The sequence below is a fragment of the Notamacropus eugenii genome, chromosome 1 (genome assembly GCF_028372415.1).
Source record: "Notamacropus eugenii isolate mMacEug1 chromosome 1, mMacEug1.pri_v2, whole genome shotgun sequence".
Classification (NCBI taxonomy): Eukaryota; Metazoa; Chordata; class Mammalia; order Diprotodontia; family Macropodidae; genus Notamacropus; species Notamacropus eugenii.
Genome location: NC_092872.1, coordinates 419,898,702 through 419,921,579, shown reverse-complemented (window position 1 = coordinate 419,921,579; position 22,878 = coordinate 419,898,702). Strand labels below are relative to the sequence as shown.

Here is a 22,878-nt window from a genome sequence, read left to right as displayed (position 1 = left end):
ATGAACAACTGTGAATGATTTAACTCTCCTCAGCAATAGAGTGATCCAAGACAATCCCCAAAGAACTCATGATGAAAAATGCTATCCACCTTTAGAGGAAGAACTCATGACATCTGAATACAGACCACAGAACACTATCTTTCTCTTTCCTTCTTTTTTTTTTGTTTGAGTTTTTTTTCCATAAAATGACTCATATGAAAATAGGTTTTACATGATGTATCAAATTGTTTACTATCTTCTCAAGGCTGGGGCAGGGAAGGAAAGAAGGGATGGAATTTGGAACTCAATTTTTAAAAAATGAATGTTAAATTTCTTCTTCCATGTAGTTGGGGAGAAAATAAAATGGCATTTTTTGTTATTGAACAAGCATTTGTTAAGTACTTACTATGTTCCATACACCATGCTAAGCAATAGGGACATAAAAAAAGACAAAAACCCAACAAAATTCCTGCTCTCAGACGACTTCTACCTTCAACTTGGAAGGAACACATATGTTCCAGAGCCAGTACCAGATTCAAAACCATTGATGTCTTGTTATTTTTTTTGAACATAAAAATAGTCATGTTGTGAAAGAAAACATAGACAAAAAAACTCAAGAAAAATAAAGTGGAAAAAAATCACGAAAGTCACTTTAATCTGTATTCAGACACCATCAGTTCTTTCTCTGGGGATGGATAACATTTTTCTTTCATTCTTCAGAGTTGTCATGGATTGTTGTATTGCTGAGAATAGCTAAATCATAAAATATTATTTTTAAAAAGATTCAAAATATGAAACATGTGGCACATCATGAGGGGAAAGGGGACTAAGCTAGACGTGGGTTCCAGTACTGACTAAGAATGAAGGACAAACAACTGTGTATCCACAGGGACATCTCTTCATTTTTCTGAGCCGCAGTTTCCTCTTCTATACAATGGAGATAACAGCTGTCTCCGTTACTGAGTTGTTACGTAGGAAGTGCTTTGTTTTGTCATATCTTTATGGGACTCAAAAGAAATTATCACTGTTCTGCCCAGTGAAATCTACAAGGCTCAGAACCAGGAGGGCACTATCTAGTGGTAAAGACTCTCGAAGGCTCATGGCAGTCTCCAAAGTGGGGGTCTGGGGTCTCCAGGGTGACAGTTACCTGAGAGTGGAACCCACAATAGGCAATCCTGGGATTTGTCTGGCAAACAGCTGTGACACCAAGACCAGATCACTGCTCCCCTCCTTCCACAATCCAAGCTCCCAACCTCTTCCCTTCTGAACCCCCTCTGAAGGCATTTACAACGTGAGCCATGACTGCTCTGAGTACCCACTTACTGCAGCTGGTGCCATGGGGAAAATTCCTCCCTCTAGCTCTTGCTCCCTTCTCCACACCCCTCCACGGTAGTGATCTAGGAATAAGAGCCCTCTTCTTCCCCCTTTTTGTCTTAAATGGGACAGAGTGAGAGGCATTGGCATGGATGGGCTATCATCCATTAAGGATCTCATAATATTATCATTATCCTCAAACCTACCCCTCAGCAGAAAATTCCTGTTGTCAAACACCATCATCCTTCTGGTCACCCAGGTTCATAACCTGGTGATATTCTTGATGAGTCATTCTTCCGCAACCCCCATAGCCAATTAGTTGCCAGATCTTTTTGATTCTGTCTCCACATATCCACACAGTTGGACGTCATCATCCCTTGCCTGGCCTTTTGCAACAGCTTCCTTAATTGACCTGTCTGCTTCAATTGCCTCTCCACTCAAATTCATCTTCCACGCACAGCTAACAAAGTAATTTTCCTAAAGTCTAGGTCTGACCTGTTACTGCTTTTCTCCCTATAGATTCGAGAGTCAAGTATTATTCTCTGTCTCATTCTTTTTCAGTTTCTGCTTTTGTGTGTTTAATAATATGCATCATCAGTATAATGGTACTTGCTCATAATTTATAAATATGTTAATAAACCTATATTGGGAGTGCAAGCTTAACATCTTTTAATTTGTAGGTGTGAGTGATTAAAAAAAATTTTGGAGACCACTGGTTTGGAGGACTCAACTCAATTCATGGAGTATTTGTTAAACACCTGTTATGAGTGAAGCAGTACTATGCTAGATACTGAGGATACCTACCCTCAAGGAGCTTATGTTTTTCTGGGATGAATGAGAAGATGTTATTAATATGAAGTTGTGAATGTGAACAGGTAACTTAAATTTCAATTCAATAAATATTGATTAATGATATGTCAGACCCTGAGCTGGGTGCTATATATAAAGACAAAAACAAAACAATTTCTGCCCTAAAGGAGTTTATATTTCACTAGTGGGAAAATAGCATGTACACACAAATGAAGAAATACCAGCAAAGACAAAGTCATCTGAGGGTGGAGGAGAAAACTAACAACTGGGCAAATTGAGGAAGGATCAGGAAAGGCCTTGTGTAGACTATGACCCTTAGATCCCTGAGGAGGCACAGGTGAGGAGGGAGAGCATTCCAGGGAGGGGCCACACCCTGTGCAAAGCCCCGAAGGTGGGAGATGGAAAGGTATGTATGGAGAGCAGCAAAGAGGTCAGACTGGAATATGCAGTGCCCAAGAGGGAGTGATATGAAATTTGTCTAGGAAGACAGCTGGAGACAGATTGTAAAGGGCTTTAAACGCCAGACAGAGGAGTCAGTATTTTGTCCCTGCGGCAACTGAAGGCTTCATGAGCAGGGCAGTGACATGATCAGATATGCTTTAGGAATATTAATTTGGGAATTGTATGGAAGATGGTTTGGAGATAGGAGAAACTATAAGGAGGCTAATTGTAAGAGATCATTTGAGAGATGAGGGTCTAAATAAGGAACTCTCTCTTCTCTGTCTGTCTGTCTGTCTCTCTCTCTCTCTCTCTCACACACACACACTATCAAGAGCCCTACCCTAAGAGGTAAATGGTCTAAGGAAATGAACAGTTTTCAAAAGAAGAATTACAAACTAACAACCACCATATAAAATATTGCTCCAAATCACAAATAATATAAAAATGTACATTTAAAAATTCTGAGGTTTTCACCTCACATTTTTCAAAATCGTAAAGATTGAAATGTTGGAGCAACTATAGGAATTTAGGCACACTGATACATGGTTGATGGAACTGTAACATGGTCCAATTATTCTGAAAAATAATAGAATTAAACCCCCCCAAAGTCACTAAATTGTTTATAAATGTTTGACCCGTTAATACCACCACTGAGTATATACTCCAAAAAGGTGGCTTCCCTTTCTAGCACCGGCAGAGCTCTCACTCATTTTTGACACCCCATTCCCTGGTGGAAATGGGGGTAGTTGGAATACTCTTTACTCCTGATTGCCACTTCCAGTTTCTCCCACTTTGACCCTCATTCTCTCCTCCTTGAGGTCCATTCAATCCATATCTACCCCCAATAAAAATTCTGGGAGCTATTGTCTACCACCTTCCACAATACTCCTTTTTCTTTCTTCAATGAACTCCATCTTTCTCCCCTTCTCAACTCCTACCCTAATATTAGGGGACTTCAACCTACACACTGATATTCCATTGAACACTCTTACTTCCCAGTTCCTCAACTTATTCATTTCCCCTGATCTATTCCTCCACCCTACCGTAGCCACACCCAAACAGGGTCACACTCTTGATCTTGCCATCACCTCCAAATGCCCCACTTTCCATGTTCATGAATTCTGAAATTCCCTCATCTGCTCAAAATCTGTGTTCATTCCACTTTTGCCTTGTAACCCCAAACCCTGTTTTTGATTCACATTATGACCTCCAATCTTTCAACTCCTTTCTTTTTCCAGGCCATCATCTGTACTTGTCACAGTCTCCTCCCTTCCCCATCTTGACTCCTTGGTAAACAAGTTCAGTTCTACACTGTTCTCATCTCTCAAGTTCCTTGACCCCTTATCCTTTTAGTGATCATGCCTGCCAAGCCTCAGCCTGGGATGAATCCCCCTGTCTCATGCCTTTGTTCCTACACATGCTGATGAATGAAGCTGGAGAAAATCATGAAACCATAATGACTGGATCCTTTACAAATTTATGTTTTATAACCTCAACTGACGCAAATCCTTTGTGTTTTGCATTTTCCATCAGATTAAATAAAGTCTACTCTACATTTTTACAATTCACATGTGTGTGTGTTTGTATGGGCATTGGGGACCCTCTTCCTTTTAGGAGGAGACTAAACATTAGCAAGATTCTGATGTTCCAAGAATGAGGGCAAAAGTTCAGTCATTCAACAAAGGCAACCCTTTTATACATGCCTAAGTAATTCACTACCTCACTCACCATAGCAGCTCTTCTTCCAGATCATTTTATTCCTCCTCAAACCTCTCATGGTTCCCCCTTACCCCACCCAGTCAGCTGAGAATCTTACCTAGTATTTCACTGAAAAAAAGTTGAGGCAAAAATCAAGTGCTCCTAGAGCTCCCTCTTCTTTCCCCCATCCCACATCACTCAGATGCCTTCTGTTACAGTCTCTTCCTCATCTCACATATTAATATAGCCCCTTCTCTTTGCCAAGGCAAATTTCTCTACATGCACAGATGAACCCATTCTGCCCCCTCTTCTACAGAAGATTGTCCTCTCTATCACCCCCACTTTTTTGCCCATCTTCAATCTCTCTTTGTCTACCTGCTGCTTTCCTACTGCCTTAGAAACATACCATTATCTCCCGCATCCTCAAAAATTCTTAAGTTGATAGATGCATCCATCTCTGCTGTCTATTGTCCCATATCTCTCCTGCCTTTTGTGGTTGAAGTCTTTGAGAAGACCTCCTGGAATAGGTGTCTCTACTTCTTTCCCTCTCCTTTTCTTCTTAGGTCTCTGCAATCTGACTTCAGACCTTGACATTTAACTAAAACTGTTCTCTCCAAAGGTGCCAGTGATGTCTTAATTGCCAGTGATCTCTAATGGCTTTTTCTCAGTCCTCAGCCTTCTTGACCTCTCTACAGTCTTAGACTGCCAATTGCTCTTCTCTTTGGAGCTTTCTTCTCTCTATGTTTTCAGGACATTATTGCTGTCCTGGCTTTTCTCTGACTGCTCTTTCTTAGACTCTTTTGCTGGATCTCCATCCAAGTCATGCCCCCTAACGGTGAATGTCCCAAAGAGCTCTGTCCTGGATTCTCTTCTCTTCCTCTATACTATTGTTTCACTTGGTAATCCTATCAGTTCCCATGGATGAAATTATCATCTCTATGCTAATGATTCACAGATCTATTTATCCAGCCCTAATCTTTGTGCTGACCTCCCATTTTCAACTACATACTGGATATCATAAACTAGGTGGTCCAAAATCATCTTAAACTCAACATATCCAAAACTGAACTCATTGTCATCCTCTCCCACCCAAACACTCCTGGCCTCCTAACTTTCCTATTACCGTTGAGGGCGCTACTATCCTCCAGTCTCCCAAGGTCACATACTAGTGTCATCCTCCGCTTCAATTGATTTCACCTTCATAACATCTCTCAAATCTTTCACACTGCCACCACTCTGGTGCAGGCCCTCATCATCTCATTCCTGGACTATTGAAATAATAGCCTGCCTTGGGTCAGCCTGCCTCAAATCTTTCCCCACTCCAGGCTATCCTGTAATCAGCTAGCAAACAAATCTTCCTATGGTTCAAGTCTCACCATGTCACCCCTGACTCTCTCCAGGATTCAGATACAAAGTGTTCTGTTTGGCATTCAAAGCCCTTCATAACCTGGCTCTCCCCTACTTCTCCAATCTTATTATACCTCCTCTCCTCCCCCCAGATATTCTGGCCTCTCAACTGTTCCTCAAACAAAATATTCTCTCCACTTTGGATATTTTCCCTGGTTGTCCTCCATGCCTGGAATCTCTCCCTCCCCACCCTCATCTCCGTCTCCTGCCTTCCCTGGCTTCCTTTAAGTCCAACTAAAATTCCATCTTCTGTAGGAAGATTTTCCAGATCCCCCTGAATTCTATGCCTTCCCCCTGATGATTATTTCCTATTTATCCTGTATATAGCTTGTTTATATATAATTGTTTGCATGTTGTCTTCCCCATTAAACTGTCATCTCCTTGAGAACTGGGACTCTGTATCCCCATTGCTTAGACAGAGTGGCTAGAACATAACAAGTGCTTACTAAATGACTGACAAGACTGAAAAGAAGGTCCCAGGTGTATCACAATCTCCATAGCAGCGCTTCTGTGGTAGTGAAAAAACAGAAATCAAAATACTTGCCTGTCCATTGGGAAATGATTGAATAAACTATGGTCTATGAAAGTAATTCAATGTTATATCTTTTAAAAAAACCCAGATATAAAGAATTTGGAGAATCATAGGGAAACTAATATGAAATGATGGAAGGTGAAGCAAGAAGAATCAGGAAAGCTATATATGTATATATATATATATATATATATATATATATATATATATATATATATATATATATATATATATATATATATATATATATATAATATACAATGGCCATAATGTGATAAATAAAAGCAGCACTGAAACACTGGTTCATCATCATGACTAGTTTCCTTGCTGTTCTTGGTGTAGAGGCAGGGGGATGCCCACTGTGGTAAATTCTGTCAGATATGGTTGCTAGGTCTGTTGGGGTTTTTTTAATTTAATTTTTATTTTCAGTTCCAAATGTTCTTCCTCCCTCCAACCCTTCTCCACCCATTGAGAAGGCAAGAAATACATTACCCATTATACATATACAGTCACGCAAGCCATATTTTAGAATTGGCCATGTTCAAGGTTGGGGGAGTAGGCAAGAAAAACAAATAAAGGGGAAAATATGCTTCATTCTGCACTTGGAGACTATCATTCTTCTGTGTGGAGGTGGATAGCTGTTGGTTTTATTTAAATGTTTTCCTTTGTGTATGGAAGGGTTCAGTGGTTTAACAAAATGACTGGTGTAAAAACAGAAGGCATAAAAAAACTTCTGAAAAAAACTTTTAAAACTTACTGGTTGCAATTCACTGTGCTCTGAGCTGGGGAAGATGCAAAAGGGCCAGTAGTTCCTCAAATGCTTTAGGGTTTATAAAGCAGGCCGTGCACTTACACAGTGTCGGTTATTGCTATGTTTTCTCTTCAGGATGTCGTCATCCAGGTTGATTTAGAAACCCATTCTGAGTTTTCTTCTGTAAAATGGGAATAATAACAGCACCTACCTCCCAGGGTTTTGGTGAGATAATCCTTGTAAACTGCTTTGTAAGCCTTAATGTGCTATATAAATGCTAGCTGTGATGATGATAATGATGTTCCTGCACTGGTATGGAAAATGCATTTTACCCATCTAATGGGCTCTGATGCAAGTCCTTTGTGTTATGCATTTTCTATCAGATTAAATAAAAGTCTGTTCTACATTTTATGACTCTGTATGTGTTATGTGTGTGTCCATGTCTGTGTCTGTGCTCTATGGAAATTGGGGGCTCTCTTCCTTTTAGAGGGAGACTAGACAAATGCCAATTCCGATGTTCCAAAAATTAGGGCAAAAGTGTGGTCATGGCAAAAGTTTGTTGAATAACAAATATATAATAAGCCCCTACTACGTGCAAAGCCATGTAATGTGACTAAAATGATAGCCAACCAATTAACAACTATTTAGGTGCCTACTATGTGCTAGGCAGAGAAAAGGAGATAAAGCAGTCTCTGCCCTCCAGAGCCTACTTTCTAAAGGCCGGAGAGGGAGACCCCCATGCACCTTTATTTCTAGGTATATAAATACAAGGAAGCTAGGAGAGGAAAGACACTAGCAGCTAGAGGAATCAGGAAAGGCTTCTTTCATGTAGAAGACTGTACTTGAAATGGGTTTTGAAGGAAATCATCAATTCTGAGAGAAAACAGGGAGGAGGGAGTGCATTACAGGCAAGAGGCACAGCCAGTGCAAAAGCATGGAGATGAGTGTTGTTTTTGAGGAAGAGAGTACATGGAGGGAGCAATTATAAGAAAACTGAAAATGGTAGGAATGACCCAGCTTGGGAAGAGATTTAAATGCCAACATTGTTTATATTTGTTCCTGGGGGAAATAAGTAGATGAATTTTACTGGATAGGGAGTTGACAAGATCAGATGTGCGCTTTAGCAAATCATTTTGTCAGCTGTGCAGATGATGGCTTGGAGGATGGGGGATGATGCTCAAGACAGAAGACCAAAATAAGAGGTTACTGCAATCACACAGACAAAACTGGGCTGACTGCTGTGTGGGTGGTGAAGAGGGCACAGAGGTGTTGCGTGTCAACATTAGGATCTGTCAACTTGACCCTCAAGTGGAAAACTTTACATTTGTCCTTGTTAAATTACACCTTATTAGACTCAAGTCCAAAGTTCTAGACTGTCAAAACCTTTTTGGATTCTGACAAAGCCAACCACTGGGCCAGCTATCCTTCCCAGCTTTATGGCATCTGAGGATTTGATGAGCATGCCACTTATGTCTTTATGCAAGTCATTAATAAAAATGTTAAAAATCTCCAAGTGCTAACAGGGTCAAGCAGATCCTTGCAGCTCTCCAGCGCAGACCTCCTGCCAAGCTGACATGCACTAGTCTTTGAGCCTTTCCATTCAACCAGAAGCAGGAGAGCCTTGTTATGAAAGGTAGCAAATGAGCTGTACTCTGAGGGAAGACAAGGAACCTGGGAGACAAAGAAATTAGAAGGGAGTGCCTCCCAGACCTTCCTAGACAAAGGGATGCCATGTACAGGGCAGTCTGACTAAAATGGAGACAGAAAGAAGGGGAGTATAATGCAATTAGTCTAAAGAGGAAAATAAAAGCCAAACTGCAGATAGTTTTAAATTCCATACTGAGGCGATTGTATTTTATCTTAAAGAAGGGGGTCCTAACTTTTGTGTGTCCTGGACAGTCCTGTCCTTTGGCAGTCTGGTGAAGTCTATGGACACCTTCTTAGGATAACGTTTTTAAATGCAAAAAATAAAGTATTTTATTTTTTTATTTGATATTTCAGTATTAAGTATTTCATATTTAAGCATTAAGTCAGGGTTCTTAACTTTTTGTGTGTCCTGGACCCTTTTGGCAGTCTGGTGAAGTCTCTGTTTCTAATGTTTTTAATTGTATAACATAAAATTTATTTCATTTTAGTATTGTTTTAATATTTAGTATTTTAGAATTGCAAAGAAAACCAATTATGTTGAAATATAGTCATCAAAATACTTCAAAAACAAGTTCATCGCTCCCAGGTTAAAATAAGAATCCTTAACCTAGAGGTACTCAGAGCCAGAGAAGAACAGAGAGTGATTTGCAAGAAGGATCTGTATTAAACCTAATTTGTGGGAACCTGGAACTGCAGCTCTGGGTCACAGGTCACTACTTGGGGTTTCCCTAGGGATGCTGGGAATAGCATAATTACAATTCCAAATGAAGAAGCCTCTATGCTCCCTAGCATATCCAAGCAACTTTCAATAGCAGAGAATTTTTTAATCTTTTTTTAGTTTTGTTATTGCTGTGATTTTATTTTTTACTTTATTTTCACTAGTTATTTTTTGTTCTATATATTATAGTATGTTTTATGTTATTGCTGCTTAGGGTCTGTGTTTTAAGCATTAGCGTTGGCTGAACATAGACAATGTTCTCATAAGTTCTCATTAAGGCAAATATGAGCCTAGGTGAACATTGGGCAATTATATTTTAGGCATGAGTTTAAGCACAAAGGTTGCCCAATTATTGGAGGCCTAACTGGATTGTCATAAAGGATCACTGATTTGGGGGGAGCGTATGGACCATGAGTACACCATTGAAAGGATGTTATATTTGAAGAGGTTTCAGTTAGTAAGGAAAGTATTCGGGAAAAAGTACAATATCATTGTTGACTTCTGGGAGCTCTCTAGAACTGTGGAATCTTTGCCAGGAATGGGCAGAACTGGAATGCTGACTGGTGTGCCCAACATTCCCATTCTTCTTGACCTCTCTGCAGCATTTGACCTTCTCAACCGCCCTTTCCTCCTGGGTACTCTCCTCTGAGTTTTCATGATATAGCTCTCTCCTGGTTCTCATACTACCTGTCTGATGACAACTTCTCCAACTTCTTTGTTGGTTCATCTTGCAGATCATGCTTCCTAACCATGATGTCCCTCAAGGTTTTGTCCTAGGCTTCTTTTCTTTCTGACTCTCTACTCTGTCTTGGTGACTTCATTAGTTCCCATGGATATAACGGTCATCTCTATGAAAATACCTCCCAGATCTCCTACCTCCAACAACAGTCTCTCCCCTGAGTTTCAGTCCAGTATCACCAGTTACCAAATGGATATTTCAAACTGGATGTCCCAGGGAGATTTCCAACTCAACATATCCAAAACAGATTATCTTTTTCCTCAAATCTTCCTCTCTTCTAAACCTCCTCTTGGTCTCCCCAGGTTTGTTCCTTTAGTTTTGACCTTGACTATTCACTTTCAGATGAGATCATGTTTGTAAAGCTTTGAGCAGAGAGCCTGACACATAATAGGTGCTTAATAAATGCTTATCCCATTCCCTCTCATCAATCTCTTTCACTCCAAATATCCAATCAATTGCCAAATCTCAGGCATTTCCATCTCTGTATCTCCTGCATACTTGCTCTCCTCTCTCTACTGACACAGTCACCAACCTTACTTAGCTCAGGTTCTTATCACCTCCTCCCGATTTATGGCAACAGCCTCCTAACTGGTACACCTGCCTCAAGTCTCTCCCCACTTTAATCCATCCCGCCAAAGTCAATTTTCTTCATCTCAAATCTGACCATGTCACTTCCCTATTCAATAAGTTCTAGTGAATTCAGTGACTTCCCTATTGCTTCTACAATTTAACATAAACTCTTGAGGTAGGGGCATTCTGGGAAGATGGCAGAGTAGGTCAGTAATTTCCAAGCTTTCCAGATTTCCTCTACAAACACACAGAAAATTACCATGAAATGAATATAGAGCAGCAAAAATAAAGGGGCAAAGCAGTTGTCCTCTTGAGAGGACTTTGGTAAAGATAGGACCTCCCCTCCAAGGGCTGAGGTTTGGCCTAGGTGAAATATAGACAACTCCAGACCTCCTCAGCTAGGTCAACAAGCAACAGGCCCTGGAGCAACTCTGTCAGGACTCTGAGTAGGCCTTGGGGAATCTTTGCCTTAACTTTCACCTCACTCATAAGAAATTTCACCTCAGGAAATTTCACCTCACAAACTTTCATCTAAGGAACAGTGACAGATTGAATGGGAGAAGGTTAAAGGACATCCCTCTCCCCTCCACATCCCCAGTGTGTTTTGGAGGTCAGACCTAGTGGTGCTGACCAGAGATAATCCCTGGATGTGGCTGTGGATGAAGAGGAGCATACACACACCTGATGAGTTTGGTACCACCGGGAGCAGGAACATTTTTGAAACAGTGTGACTGAGAGATCTAACTGTGTCTTAGGAGAGGAGAGGTATCCCCTGAGGTTGAGCCCCCGGACAGAATTCAGAAAACAACAGGAAGGAAGACATGAGGCCTACAGCAACATTACCCATAACTCAGGATTAAAACTTGATAATAATAATAAACTGAGAGAAATAAAATAAACAAATTAAAAATAGAAACAAGTAAGCAAAGGTATAATAACCTGACCATAAAGAGCTATCACGATCTGAGTTCATATTCAGAGGAAGATAATGGTAAAAAAAAAGTCACTCCTACTCCAAAGGCTAATGTCAGAGGTCACAAGCCCCAAAATAACTCCTGGAAAGACTTAAAAAGGAATTAAAAAATCAAATAAGAGAAATTGAGGAAAAATTAGGGGAAAAAAGCAATCAAAGAAAATTATGAAAAGAAAGTTAACCAACTGAAAAAAGAGAAACAAAATCTTAAGGAAGAAAATAACTCCTTCAAAACTATATAATTGGGCAAGAGAAATCGAATGGCATTATAAGACACCAAGAAATAATAAAACGAGAAAAAAGTAGAAGAGAATCTGAAATATCTCTTTAGAAAAGCAACTGATCTGGAGAACAGATCGTGGACAGACAATATAAGAGTTCATAAAGCCTTTCACAACCTTGTCCAACCTATCTTTCCAGCCTTTTTGGACATTATGTCACCTCCCCTACTCGTAGTCTAGTTCATCTCCCATCTCCACGTCTTTGTACTCTCTATTCCTCTTGTCTGGAATGCACACCCTCCTCACCTCCACCTCATAGAGCCTCTCTTTCTTCAAGATGCAGCTTACGCCTTACCTCCACATGAAGTCTTTTCTGAACCCCTCAAATACCGGTGCCCTCTCTCTTCTCTCAAGTGACCCTTGACCATTTACATTTATTTGTATTTATTTTCTTTATATTTCTTCCTCAGTATATATTTATATATGTTGTGGCTGTCTCCAGATGTAGCTTCTTGGCGTAGGGCTTGTTTCATTCATTGCAACTGTAACCTCAGGGCTTAACCTTGCATATAATAGGTAATTAATAAATTGGTTGTTGATTAAATCAGTATTTATTTAGATTAAATAGATATATTTTTGGTTGATTGATTGATATAATTTTTAAAGATTGAAAAGTTTTACCTTAAAAAAAGAAGGAAGTTTAGTAGATGTACCCAGGAATTAATTATCCTGGGTACACAGACTGAAATGTCATGCATAATACTAATAGCTTACATTTATATATCACTCACTGTGTGTAGGCACTATACTAAGTGCTTCATAATTATCTCATTTGACCCTCACAGCCACCCTGCCAGGTAGGTGCTATTATTATCCCCATTTTACAGATGAGGAAAATGAGGCAGACAGATTAAGTGACCTGCCCAGGTTCACACAGCTAGTAAGGTGTCTGAGGTTGGATTTGAACTCAGGTTTCCCTGACACTATTTTGAAATCTAACAGTAACACAGTCCTTTTTCCGACTAATGAGAATCTCTTCTGAAATTGAAGATGTCTTGAAAAAAGGTGTAAAATTCTCTTGACAATTCTTTGTGAATTAATTTTATACTGAATATTTCCAAATTAAACTCACATTGGTACTATCTCCAAACTGAAACACCCCTTCACCCCCATTGCTGATGAAATTAAAATCTAAATGACACCCTTAAAAATAGGACTAGAAGACACAGAGAAGAAAGAAAAAAACATGAGAGAATAGGAACACAGCAGCTTCAGAGAACCTCTCAGCCCCAGAAGTGGCAGTGGAGGAGTGTCTGAGCCATATAGAGTTCCTACACCACCCCAGCCTCCAATATTAAGTAAAAGCAGATGCCAAGAAACATAGGCAAAGTGGCCACAGTGGATAGAGCTCTGGGTGTGGAGTCAGGAAGACCTGTGTTCTTTTCCTACTTACTTGCTGTGTGACTCTGGCCAAATCATTTTGCTTCTGTGTGCCTCAGTTTCCTTATCTCTCAAATGGGGATTATAACAGCACCTCTCTGGCAGGGTTTTTGTGAGGATTGAATGAAATAATAATTGTATATTACTATCCTTACCAGAGTGCCTGGAACATAGTAAAAGCTATATAAATTTTAGTTATTATTATTATTAGAGAACAGAGCAATGGTGTGGAGTGAAGACTCCCATCTCACCCTTTAGTGTTACTGTGAATTATGTAGAATTTGCATGTCTGGGGAAAGGTGTTTTCTTTCAGAGAACTGGAAAGGTGGGAATCATCAGATAAAAGAGTTGCTTGATTCTCTAACAATTCTTAATATTTCCATCTACTGGTTATGTCCAGTGTTGCCCCAAGTCTTGAATAGGCTGCCTAGATTCCTAGAGAGGAAGGTCTCACTAGAAAAGGAGAGTTTCCTTAACTATTTACCAATCCGAGTACTTGGCTTTCTGTATTTTCTATTGAGTGAAATAAAGCCTGTCCTATCTCTTTTGTCTCTTTAGACTAAGTGCTTGGATAGGAGCAGAGCATTTTTCCCTTCGGTTGTAGAGACGTGGCCACAAGCCAAATTCTGGTGCCCTCGGGGTAAATTTGGACTGAGTCAAAAGGGTGATTTTTGAGAAGTCCTCAGGGTTGAATCAGGTGTGTCTAATGTGAACAAGACTATCACCTAGTGGTAAATAGTGAAATTACATGATGATATAGACCAAGTCTTAGAAAATGAATGGATTTATGAATATTAAGACGTAAAAGGCAAATAGTACCAATAGGCAATGAATATTTAATGCTGCAACAATAAACCACAGTTTAGGTTTTTTCCTGTTCAACGTTCATTTATCCCTTCATAAGGCATTTATTAAAGTCTTGCTGTGTGCAACTTACTGTCCTTAACTGTGAGAAATGAGGTTTTAATAACTGACACTTGTATAATACTTTAAGATTTTTTTGAGGCAATCAGGGTTAAGTAACTTGCCAAAGGTCACACAGCTAGTAAGTGTCTGAGTCTGGATTTGAACTCAGGTCGCTCCTGACTCCAGGGGTCATACTCCATCCTGTGCCACTTAGCTGCCCCTGCTTTAAGATTTTCCAAGCAATCCTTACCCTCCAGGAATTCACAATCCATTTGTGTGCAGACTGCTACAGTAGGTCAGGAATTTTATCTGATCAGACGCTGTGAGCATTAACCGCTTGATGCCCCGGATTAGCAGGTCAGAACGGTAGAAAAGTACAACCTTGTCCATCTTTGCCTACATACTTTAGGGACATTAGGATGACTTGACCTAAGAGACTCCATATTGGCATCCTATTAGTATAACTATGACATTAAATGGTATAAAAACGCAATTATCACAGAGGCCAACTAGGAAACCTTTGCGGTAGACCAGGAAAGAGGTGATGAGAGACTGAAGGAGGGTGGTAGCTATGTGAAAAGAGAGAACACATATTTGGGACATGTTGTAGAGAAATGAATGATTGAAATGTGGCTACTGACTGGATATGTAGGGTTAGTGGCAGTGAAGAGTTAAAGATGACATCAAGGTAGGTGACTGAAAGGATGGCACTGAATATAATAGAGAACCAGCCAAGGAGACTGACAAGGAGTGGTCAGACAAGCAGAAGAGAAAACCAGAGAATAAAGAGTATCTGGTGGTAGAAAGCGATAGTGTCAAATGCTACAGTAAGATCAAGAAAGATGAAAACTAAAACACAGTCATTAGATAAGGCATTGTTAACTTGTTAACATCATTCAGTTGAATGATAAGATTGAAACCCAGACTACAGAAGGTTTAGGAGAGAGTGAGGGGAATGAAAGTAAAGGCACTGAGTACAGATTTTTCAAGTAGTTTATCTGGGAAAAGAAATGTAGAATGATACCTAGCAGGTATGGTTAGGTCAAGTGAGAGCTTTTTAAAGGTATGTAATGTAAATAGAATAGGAAGATCTTCCCCACACAATAATAGGCCTAACACATGGAGCCTGGGTCACATGGAGCTCAGACTGGAAGGAGCTTGCCCAAGGAGGGGAGAGACAGACAGACAGACAGACAGACAGAGTGAGAGAACGAGCAGAAAGGGAGACCAGGCACAGCAGAGAGAGAGAAGCAAGCTATGAGTGGGCAGAAGGAGGAATTTATCTAGGGGAACTTGTATTTGTGGAGAGACCTGACAGAAAGAAGGTTTCAGATGTCAGTCTTCCCTGGATTAGTGATAAGTACCCTGTTAAATCTTACCTCCTGGTATTCTAATGATGTCCCAAATAAATATTTTGGTTTTGCCTTTGAGGAAGAGAGTTTACTATTATTTTAAAAATTTACCCTGGAGGGCGGAGTAGAAAGACGCACATACACATAGCTCCGAACCCACAATCCATAGAACATTTATAAATAGCAACTCACTGCGAATTCTGCAGGACCAGAGGCCACAGAACATTGGAGCATAGGAGATTTCTGTTCCAGAGGGACCTGCAAACCTCTCGCAAAAGGTCCTTTGCGCCACAGACTGGGCGCCAAGGACTGGGAGCCAAGTACAACCCTGCCGCGGCCGCGGCACCAAGATGAGCAGATACGAGCGGGCTTCAGGGACAGGATCTCCAGTGGCCGCGTAGGTCCCTCCACCCACAGGTGACGGGGGTCAGTGAGAGGGTCTCTTTGGCGGGTCGAGAGGGGAGTGGGGTGCCCCCATAACTCAGGCCCCCTCGGGAGGCAGAAGTGGAGGTGGGAGCAGACAGGAGCTCCCAAAGCAGGCAGGAGCCCGGATCCATTGTTGAAGGTCTCTGCATAAACCCCCTGAGGGAACTGAGCCCATGAGGCAGCCCTGCCCCCACCTGAGCACCTGAACTTACTCTCACACTGAATAGCAGCCCTGCCCCCGCCAAAAGCCCTGAGGCTGGAAAGCAGCATTTGAATCTCAGACCCCAAGCGCTGGCTGGCTGGGAGGATCCGGAGGTGAAGTGGGTGTGAAGAGAATATTCAGAAGGCAAGTCACTGGCTGGGAAAATGCCCAGACTATAGAAGGTTACTTTCTTGGTGAACAGACATTTCCTCCCTTCCTTTCTGATGAGGAAGAACAATGCTTACCATCAGGCAAAGACACAGAAGTCAAGGCTTCTGTATCCCAGCCCACTCAATGGGCTCAGGCCATGGAAGAGCTCAAAAAGGATTTTGAAAATCAAGTTAGAGAGGTGGAGGAAAAGCTGGGAAGAAAAATGAGAGATATGCAGTCAAAGCATGAACAGCAGGTCAGCACCCTGCTAAAGGAGATCCAAAAAATGCTGAAGAAAATAACACCTTGAAAAACAGGCTAACTCAATTGGCAAAAGAGGTTCAAAAAGCCAATGAGGAGAAGAATGCTTTCAAAAGCAGAATTAGCCAAATGGAAAAGGAGATTCAAAAGCTCACTGAAGAAAATAGTTCTTTCAAAATTAGAATGGAACAGATGGAGGCTAACTTTATGAGAAACCAAGAAATCACAAAATAAAACCAAAAGAATAAAAAAATGGAAGATAATGTGAAATATCTCATTGGAAAAACAACTGACCTGGAAAATAGATTCAGGAGAGACAATTTAAAAATTATGGGACTACTACCTCAAAGCCATGATCAAAAAAAAAGCCTAGACATCATCTTTCATGAAATTATCAAGGAAAACTGTCCTGAGATTCTAGAACCAGAGGGCAAAATAAGTATTCAAGGAATCCACCTATCCCCTCCTGAAAGAGATCCAAAAAGAGAAACTCCTAGGAACATTGTGGCCAAATTCCAGAGTTCCCAGGTCAAGGAGAAAATATTGCAAGCAGCTAGAAAGAAACAATTCAAGTATTGTGGAAATACAATCAGGATAACACAAGATCTAGCAGCTTCTACATTAAGGGATCGAAGGGCATGGAATATCATATTCCAGAAGTCAAAGGAACTAGGACTAAAACCAAGAATCACCTACCCAGCAAAACTGAGTATAATACTTCAAGGGAAAAATTGGTATTTCAATGAAATAGAGGACTTTCAAGCATTTTTGATGAAAAGACCAGAGCTGAAAAGAAAATTTGACTTTCAAACACAAGAATGAAGAGAAGCATGAAAAGGTGAACAGCAAAGAGAAGTCATAAGGGACTTACTAAAGTTGAACTGTTTACATTCCTACATGGAAAGACAATATTTGTAACTCTTGAAACTTTTCAGTATATGGGTACTGGGTGGGATTACACACACACACATGCACACGCGCACACACACAGAGACAGAGTGCACAGAGTAAATTGAAGAGGATGGGCTCATATCTTAAAAAAATGAAATCAAGCAGTGAGAGAGAAATATATTGGGAGGAGAAAGGGAGAAATGGAATGGGGCAAATTATCTCTCATAAAAGAGGCAAGCAAAAGACTTATTAGTGGAGGGATAAAGAGAGGAGGTGAGAGAAAAACATGAAGCTTGCTCTCATCACATTCCACTAAAGGAAGGAATAAAATGCACACTCCTTTTGGTATGAAAACCTATCTTACAATACAGGAAAGTGGGGGATAAGGGGATAAGCAGGGTGGGGGCGATGATGGAAGGGAGGACATGGGGAGGAGGGAGCAATTTGAGGTCGACACTCATGGGGAGGGACAGGATCAAAAGATAATAGAAGTAATGGGGGACAGGATAGGATGAAGGGAAATATAGTTAGTCTTATACAACACAACTATTATGGAAGTCATTTGCAAAACTACACAGATTTGGCCTATATTGAATTGCTTGCCCTCCAAAGGGAAGGGGTGGGGAGGGAGGGAGGTAAAGAAGTTGGAACTCAAAGTGTTAGGAACAACTGTTGAGTAATGTTCTTGCCACTAGGAAATAAGAAATACAGGTAAAGGGGTATAGAAAGCTATCTGGCCCTACAGGACAAAAGAGAAGATGGAGACAAGGGCAGAGAGGGATGATAGAAGAGAGAGCAGATTGGTCATAGGGGCAATTAGAATGCTTGGTGTTTGGGGGGGGAGGGGACAAAAGGGGAGAAAATTTGGAACCCAAAATTTTGTTAAAATGAATGTTAAAAGTTAAATTAATTAATTAATTTAAAAAAAATTTACCCTGGAAATACACATGCATATTTATAGCAGCTGCTTTGGGTTACATTGGTGTTACAGGGTGAGGAGATATGAGGATGTTTGTAGGCAGCAGAAAAGGAGATAGAATATAGGGAAAGATGAAAGATTAGACAGTGGGAATGATAGTGGGACAATCAACTGGAGAAGACTTGGGATATGGGACCAAAAGCACGCATGTAGAGATGTTGACCTTGGCCAGGAAAAAGCCTGCTTCTTCATGAGAACCTGGAGTGGAAAAGATTAGGGGGTGGGGGTGACTCAGAGAGATGTTACATTAGGAAAAGAGAAGAAAAGAGAGTTCTCATCTATTGGCCTCATTTGGGGGATGGGGGTTAAAAAGCATGAGTCAAGGTCCCCAGCAGAGACCATAGGGAGAAGAAGTAGCATGAATGGACTTGAGGAGAGCTGAGGAGATTTAGAAAAAGGTATTGTGGTAAGTGGGTTAGAGAATTGATTATGGAAAGAACTGTATTTCTCAGTTTTCTTTACATCCTTAGTACATAGCTGGCAGACTACACATACACACACACACACAACTATGCATGTATGTGTATATATATATATATATACACATGTGAAAAAAGTCTTTCATATGTAGATTCCTTTGGTGCTAAAGCATACACCCTCTTTCAGAGTGGCCCATCACCCTCCACACTCTTCCTTCCCCAGCCCTTTGACCTTTTTATATCTATCTCTCACCTCTGTGACAAACAAGATAAATCCAGACTCTGTCACATTCCGAGTTATCAGCTGCCCAAATGAGAACTTCTCCACTTTGCAATGACTTGCCACTTTCGTGAGGGTCTTATCAGACCATGTCTTAAAGAGATCATGCTCCCTGAGGAAAAAGAATATTAAAGGTCATTTCCTTTTCTGAGCCAAGGATTTGGGGGACATCCTGTCTTTTCCACCCACTTCTTTGCCAGAGACACACACAACTAAGGCAGAGCAATAAGGGTTTTCCCCAGGGTATCAATATCTAAACAGCAGGATTGTTCTTCCCATGGCCTTGCTCCCAACCATGCACCACCATCCCACCCCACCCCCCAATCCTCGCCCACTTTAGCTGGTCATTCTGCAACATAAAAACTTTCTGTCATCTCAAATGTGCTTCCTCCTGCTAAACTCCCCATACCATCTGCAGACCCATTTGTACCCTACCCCTCATTTGTCTCAAGTGAAAAAAAATCCTGGTCATCCTTCTGTCCCTTGCCCTGATCTAGTATTTAATCACTCTCAGTAATGTTCGAAGTCATTTCACCTTCTTCCCTGAAACTCATTGCTCCAACCAGCATGATCTCCTTACTATCCCCCAAAACGCAAGTGGGCATGATTGCACCTCCATTTTTCTTACCTGGATGATCCCTTTCTTCCATAGAGGCTTCCTTGGCCTCTCCATGTCTCTATATCCTAAAGTACTTCTTCTTTGCAACATTGAGGTCATACTTGAACCTGTGCTGTCTGGTAATATTTGACTGTCTTGCTGCTTACCAACCCTGCCTGAAGGGCAGGATCCATGTTGTAATATGATCAGAAATTTAGATCTAGAAGGGATTTCTTGAGAACCTATGAGTTTACACTCTAGGTTTGATGAATCTGTGTTTTTCAAAAAATCTTTTAATGGCTATATTGAAATGTAATTGCTTTCTGGAATCCCAAAATGTGATTCCTCTAGCCCCTTAGCTAAGTTCCCCTTCCCAGTTGCAAACTCAGCACTGCCCTTCTCCCTTCAGATGAGGAAACTGAAGGTGACTGCCCAAGGTCACATAGCATTCCTCTCCCTGCTCCCCTTTCTTCCTCCCAGAGGAATCCATGGGCTTCCACACAGTTGGTATTCCATCACTACTTAATGAGCCAATGCTTGATTTACCTGAAGAAGTTAAACCGAACTTGAAATTCCTTCTTTATCTCTTCATCCATCTTATGACCAAGAAAATCCTCCTTATCCACAACTAGTAACTCGGTGTCCTCCATACAGACCACAGTGGCAATCCTCTCAGCTCCAGTCAACAAAGACATCTCCTGTAGGTGGGGGATAAAAGAAGGAGATCTCTTTTCCTGCCTCCCACCTCTCCAAACTCCAATCCATTCTTTACACCAGTCAATCAACAGGTATTTATTTAGCACATTTTATGTGCCAGGCACTGTGCTAACTAAGCGCTGGGGATATAAAGCAAAGCAAAAACAAAAACGAAAGTAGTTCTTGCCCTTAAGGAGCTTCTGCTCTAATGGGTGAAATGACCAAGCTAAATGAGATAAATAGAGAGCAGATGGAAGATAACCTCAGACACCATGGCACTAGAAGGCAATGGGGGTGGAGGGAGGAACCACCAAACATCTCCTGGAAGATGGGGTACTTGAACTGAGTCTGAGGAAACCATGGATTCTAAAAGGCAAAGGTCAGGAAGAAGAGCACTCCAGGTGTGGAACACAGCCAGTGTGGAGACACGGAGCAGGAGACGTCATGTCATATAAGAGGAAGAGCGAGGGAGGCCCCACAGGCAGATCATAGTGTTGTACATGACAGTGAAATGTAAAGTGTCTGGAAGAGGAAGAAAAGAGCAGGTGGTGAAGTGCTATAAATTTTTTTTAAAAAAGGGATTTACATTTGACCCTGGAGATAAAACCCAGAGCAAGAGAGTAATGGTGACTGCTTACCCTGTAGGAAAATCACTTTGGTAGTGGATGGAGGATGGCTTGAGGTCAGGAGGACACTTGAGGCTATTGTAATGGTCCAGGCAAGAAATGATGAGGGTCTGGACTAGGGTGGAGTAGAGAACCCAATGTTTCCAAGAGATGTTCCAGAGGAGAAAATGACAAGATTTAAGAATAACATGTGGGGTAGAGGGGGGAGGAGGGGATAGAGAAAGACTGAAAGAGACAGAAAAGGAAAAAGAGAGAGAGACATGGGGTTTGGAATACAAAGAGTAGTCCAATTTGGGTGGTTGAGCAAACTCCTAGAAGAGTAGGGAGTAATATTAGACTGGAAAATCAGGGTTACACCAGGCTATAAAGGTCCTTGAATAAGAGGTGAGAGAGTATTAACTTTACACTGTGAGTAAAAGAAAAATTTTGAGCAGGGAAGGGACATGGTTAGGTCTATGATGGCTCACATTTCTCTAGGGCCTTAAGTGGAATGGAGTCCCTTCCTACCCTGTAGGAAAGGGAGTGTGACAATTAAGATCCTTTTTCCACAGATGTGAAAACTGTTGCTCAGAGAAATGAAGTGGCTTATCTGGGGTTACAGAACAAATCAATAGCAAGATTTGAATTCAGGTTATTTGGATCTAGGTCCATTTTCTATCATAGCACTCAGACTCCTATATGTAAAACAGATAAATATGGACAGGATGAATTGGTTGGAATTGATAATGCCCAGATCCCTTCTAGGGATTTTAGTGATTTGAATCACACAACAAGTGACTCTAATCCAGCCTCCATTGTGAAGAGAAACTGAGATTCTAAAAACCCAAATTCCTGTGGACATCCAGCAGCCAAATCTGGACCACAATGTTTATGTCTTGGCCCTAGAATTTTCTTTTCCATAGCTCTGATTTACTTCCCTCCAGAGCTGGGCCTATTCCCTGAGAATATCACTCTTTCAGGGAATTGGGAATGCCATTCTCACAAACCCCAACAAACTACCTGGCTTAAAGGGAGAGACTGAAGGACACCAACTCACTCCAAAAGAGGCGCCCTTGCAGAGTAAGTCTGGGTGTGCGTCTAGGAAGGCACTGCTTCCATCTTCATCTGTAGTCACAGCAACTGTACCCAAGTAGATGAAGTAGAAACTATTGCCCTTATGCCCCTTCTTAATGATCACACGCCTGCGGCCAAACCTAAGAAGAAGCATATGGAGGATCATTTGGAGAGCAGTGGAGAACAGAACCTGATGGGGAGACCTGAACTCAGAAGATTTTCTCTTGGAAAGAGTCCAGTACAATATTCACATTCTCCTTCCCTCTCTCTGGCATCATCCTACTCCTAATCTGAAGAGGGTACACTGCAGCTCTGGACAGCTACCAATGCTACTTCTGCTTAGTCTGGTAGGCCCTGGTGAGCCTGCTGTTTAGTGGATTTTTAGACTAGGTTTAAAGCCGCCGCTTCTAAGTTGGTTCATGAGGCTCAGTGTAAGGTATTTGCTTCTCAGTACAATGCCTTGAACAATAAGGGGCTCTGTGACACCATGAGAAAAAAGTCGGATTTAGAGACTAAAGACTTGGGTTTCAAGTCTTGCCTCTGCCACTAATGTGTATTACCTTGAACAAGTCACTTAACTGCGCCTCAGTTTCCTCACCTGCAAAATGAGTCAGTCTGACTAAATGACTTTTAAGGTTTTTTCCAGTTCTAAATCCATGTCCTTAACATAGAGATAGAAACAAGACCTGTGATTGCACTGGCATAGAGAACTCCCAGCAGAGGAAAATTCCTCTCCCAATGCAGATTAGCACCTTCTCTGCAGTTTATAGTCTTAGAGAGTTGTCTAAATTAGCTGTAT

The 22,878-nt window shown here is 41.2% G+C and overlaps 1 protein-coding gene across 1 annotated transcript in view; it reads right to left on the bottom strand.

Moving 5' to 3' along the window:
- The window catches only part of CNBD2 (cyclic nucleotide binding domain containing 2), a gene marked incomplete at its 5' end in the record, with an annotated part of 86,418 nt that overhangs the window by 28,064 nt on the left and 35,476 nt on the right, over window positions 1-22,878 (bottom strand). The window contains 3 exon segments of the mRNA XM_072629863.1: window positions 19,080-19,218; window positions 20,251-20,402; window positions 22,063-22,219. Coding sequence (XP_072485964.1) covers window positions 19,080-19,218; window positions 20,251-20,402; window positions 22,063-22,219 — 448 coding nt within the window.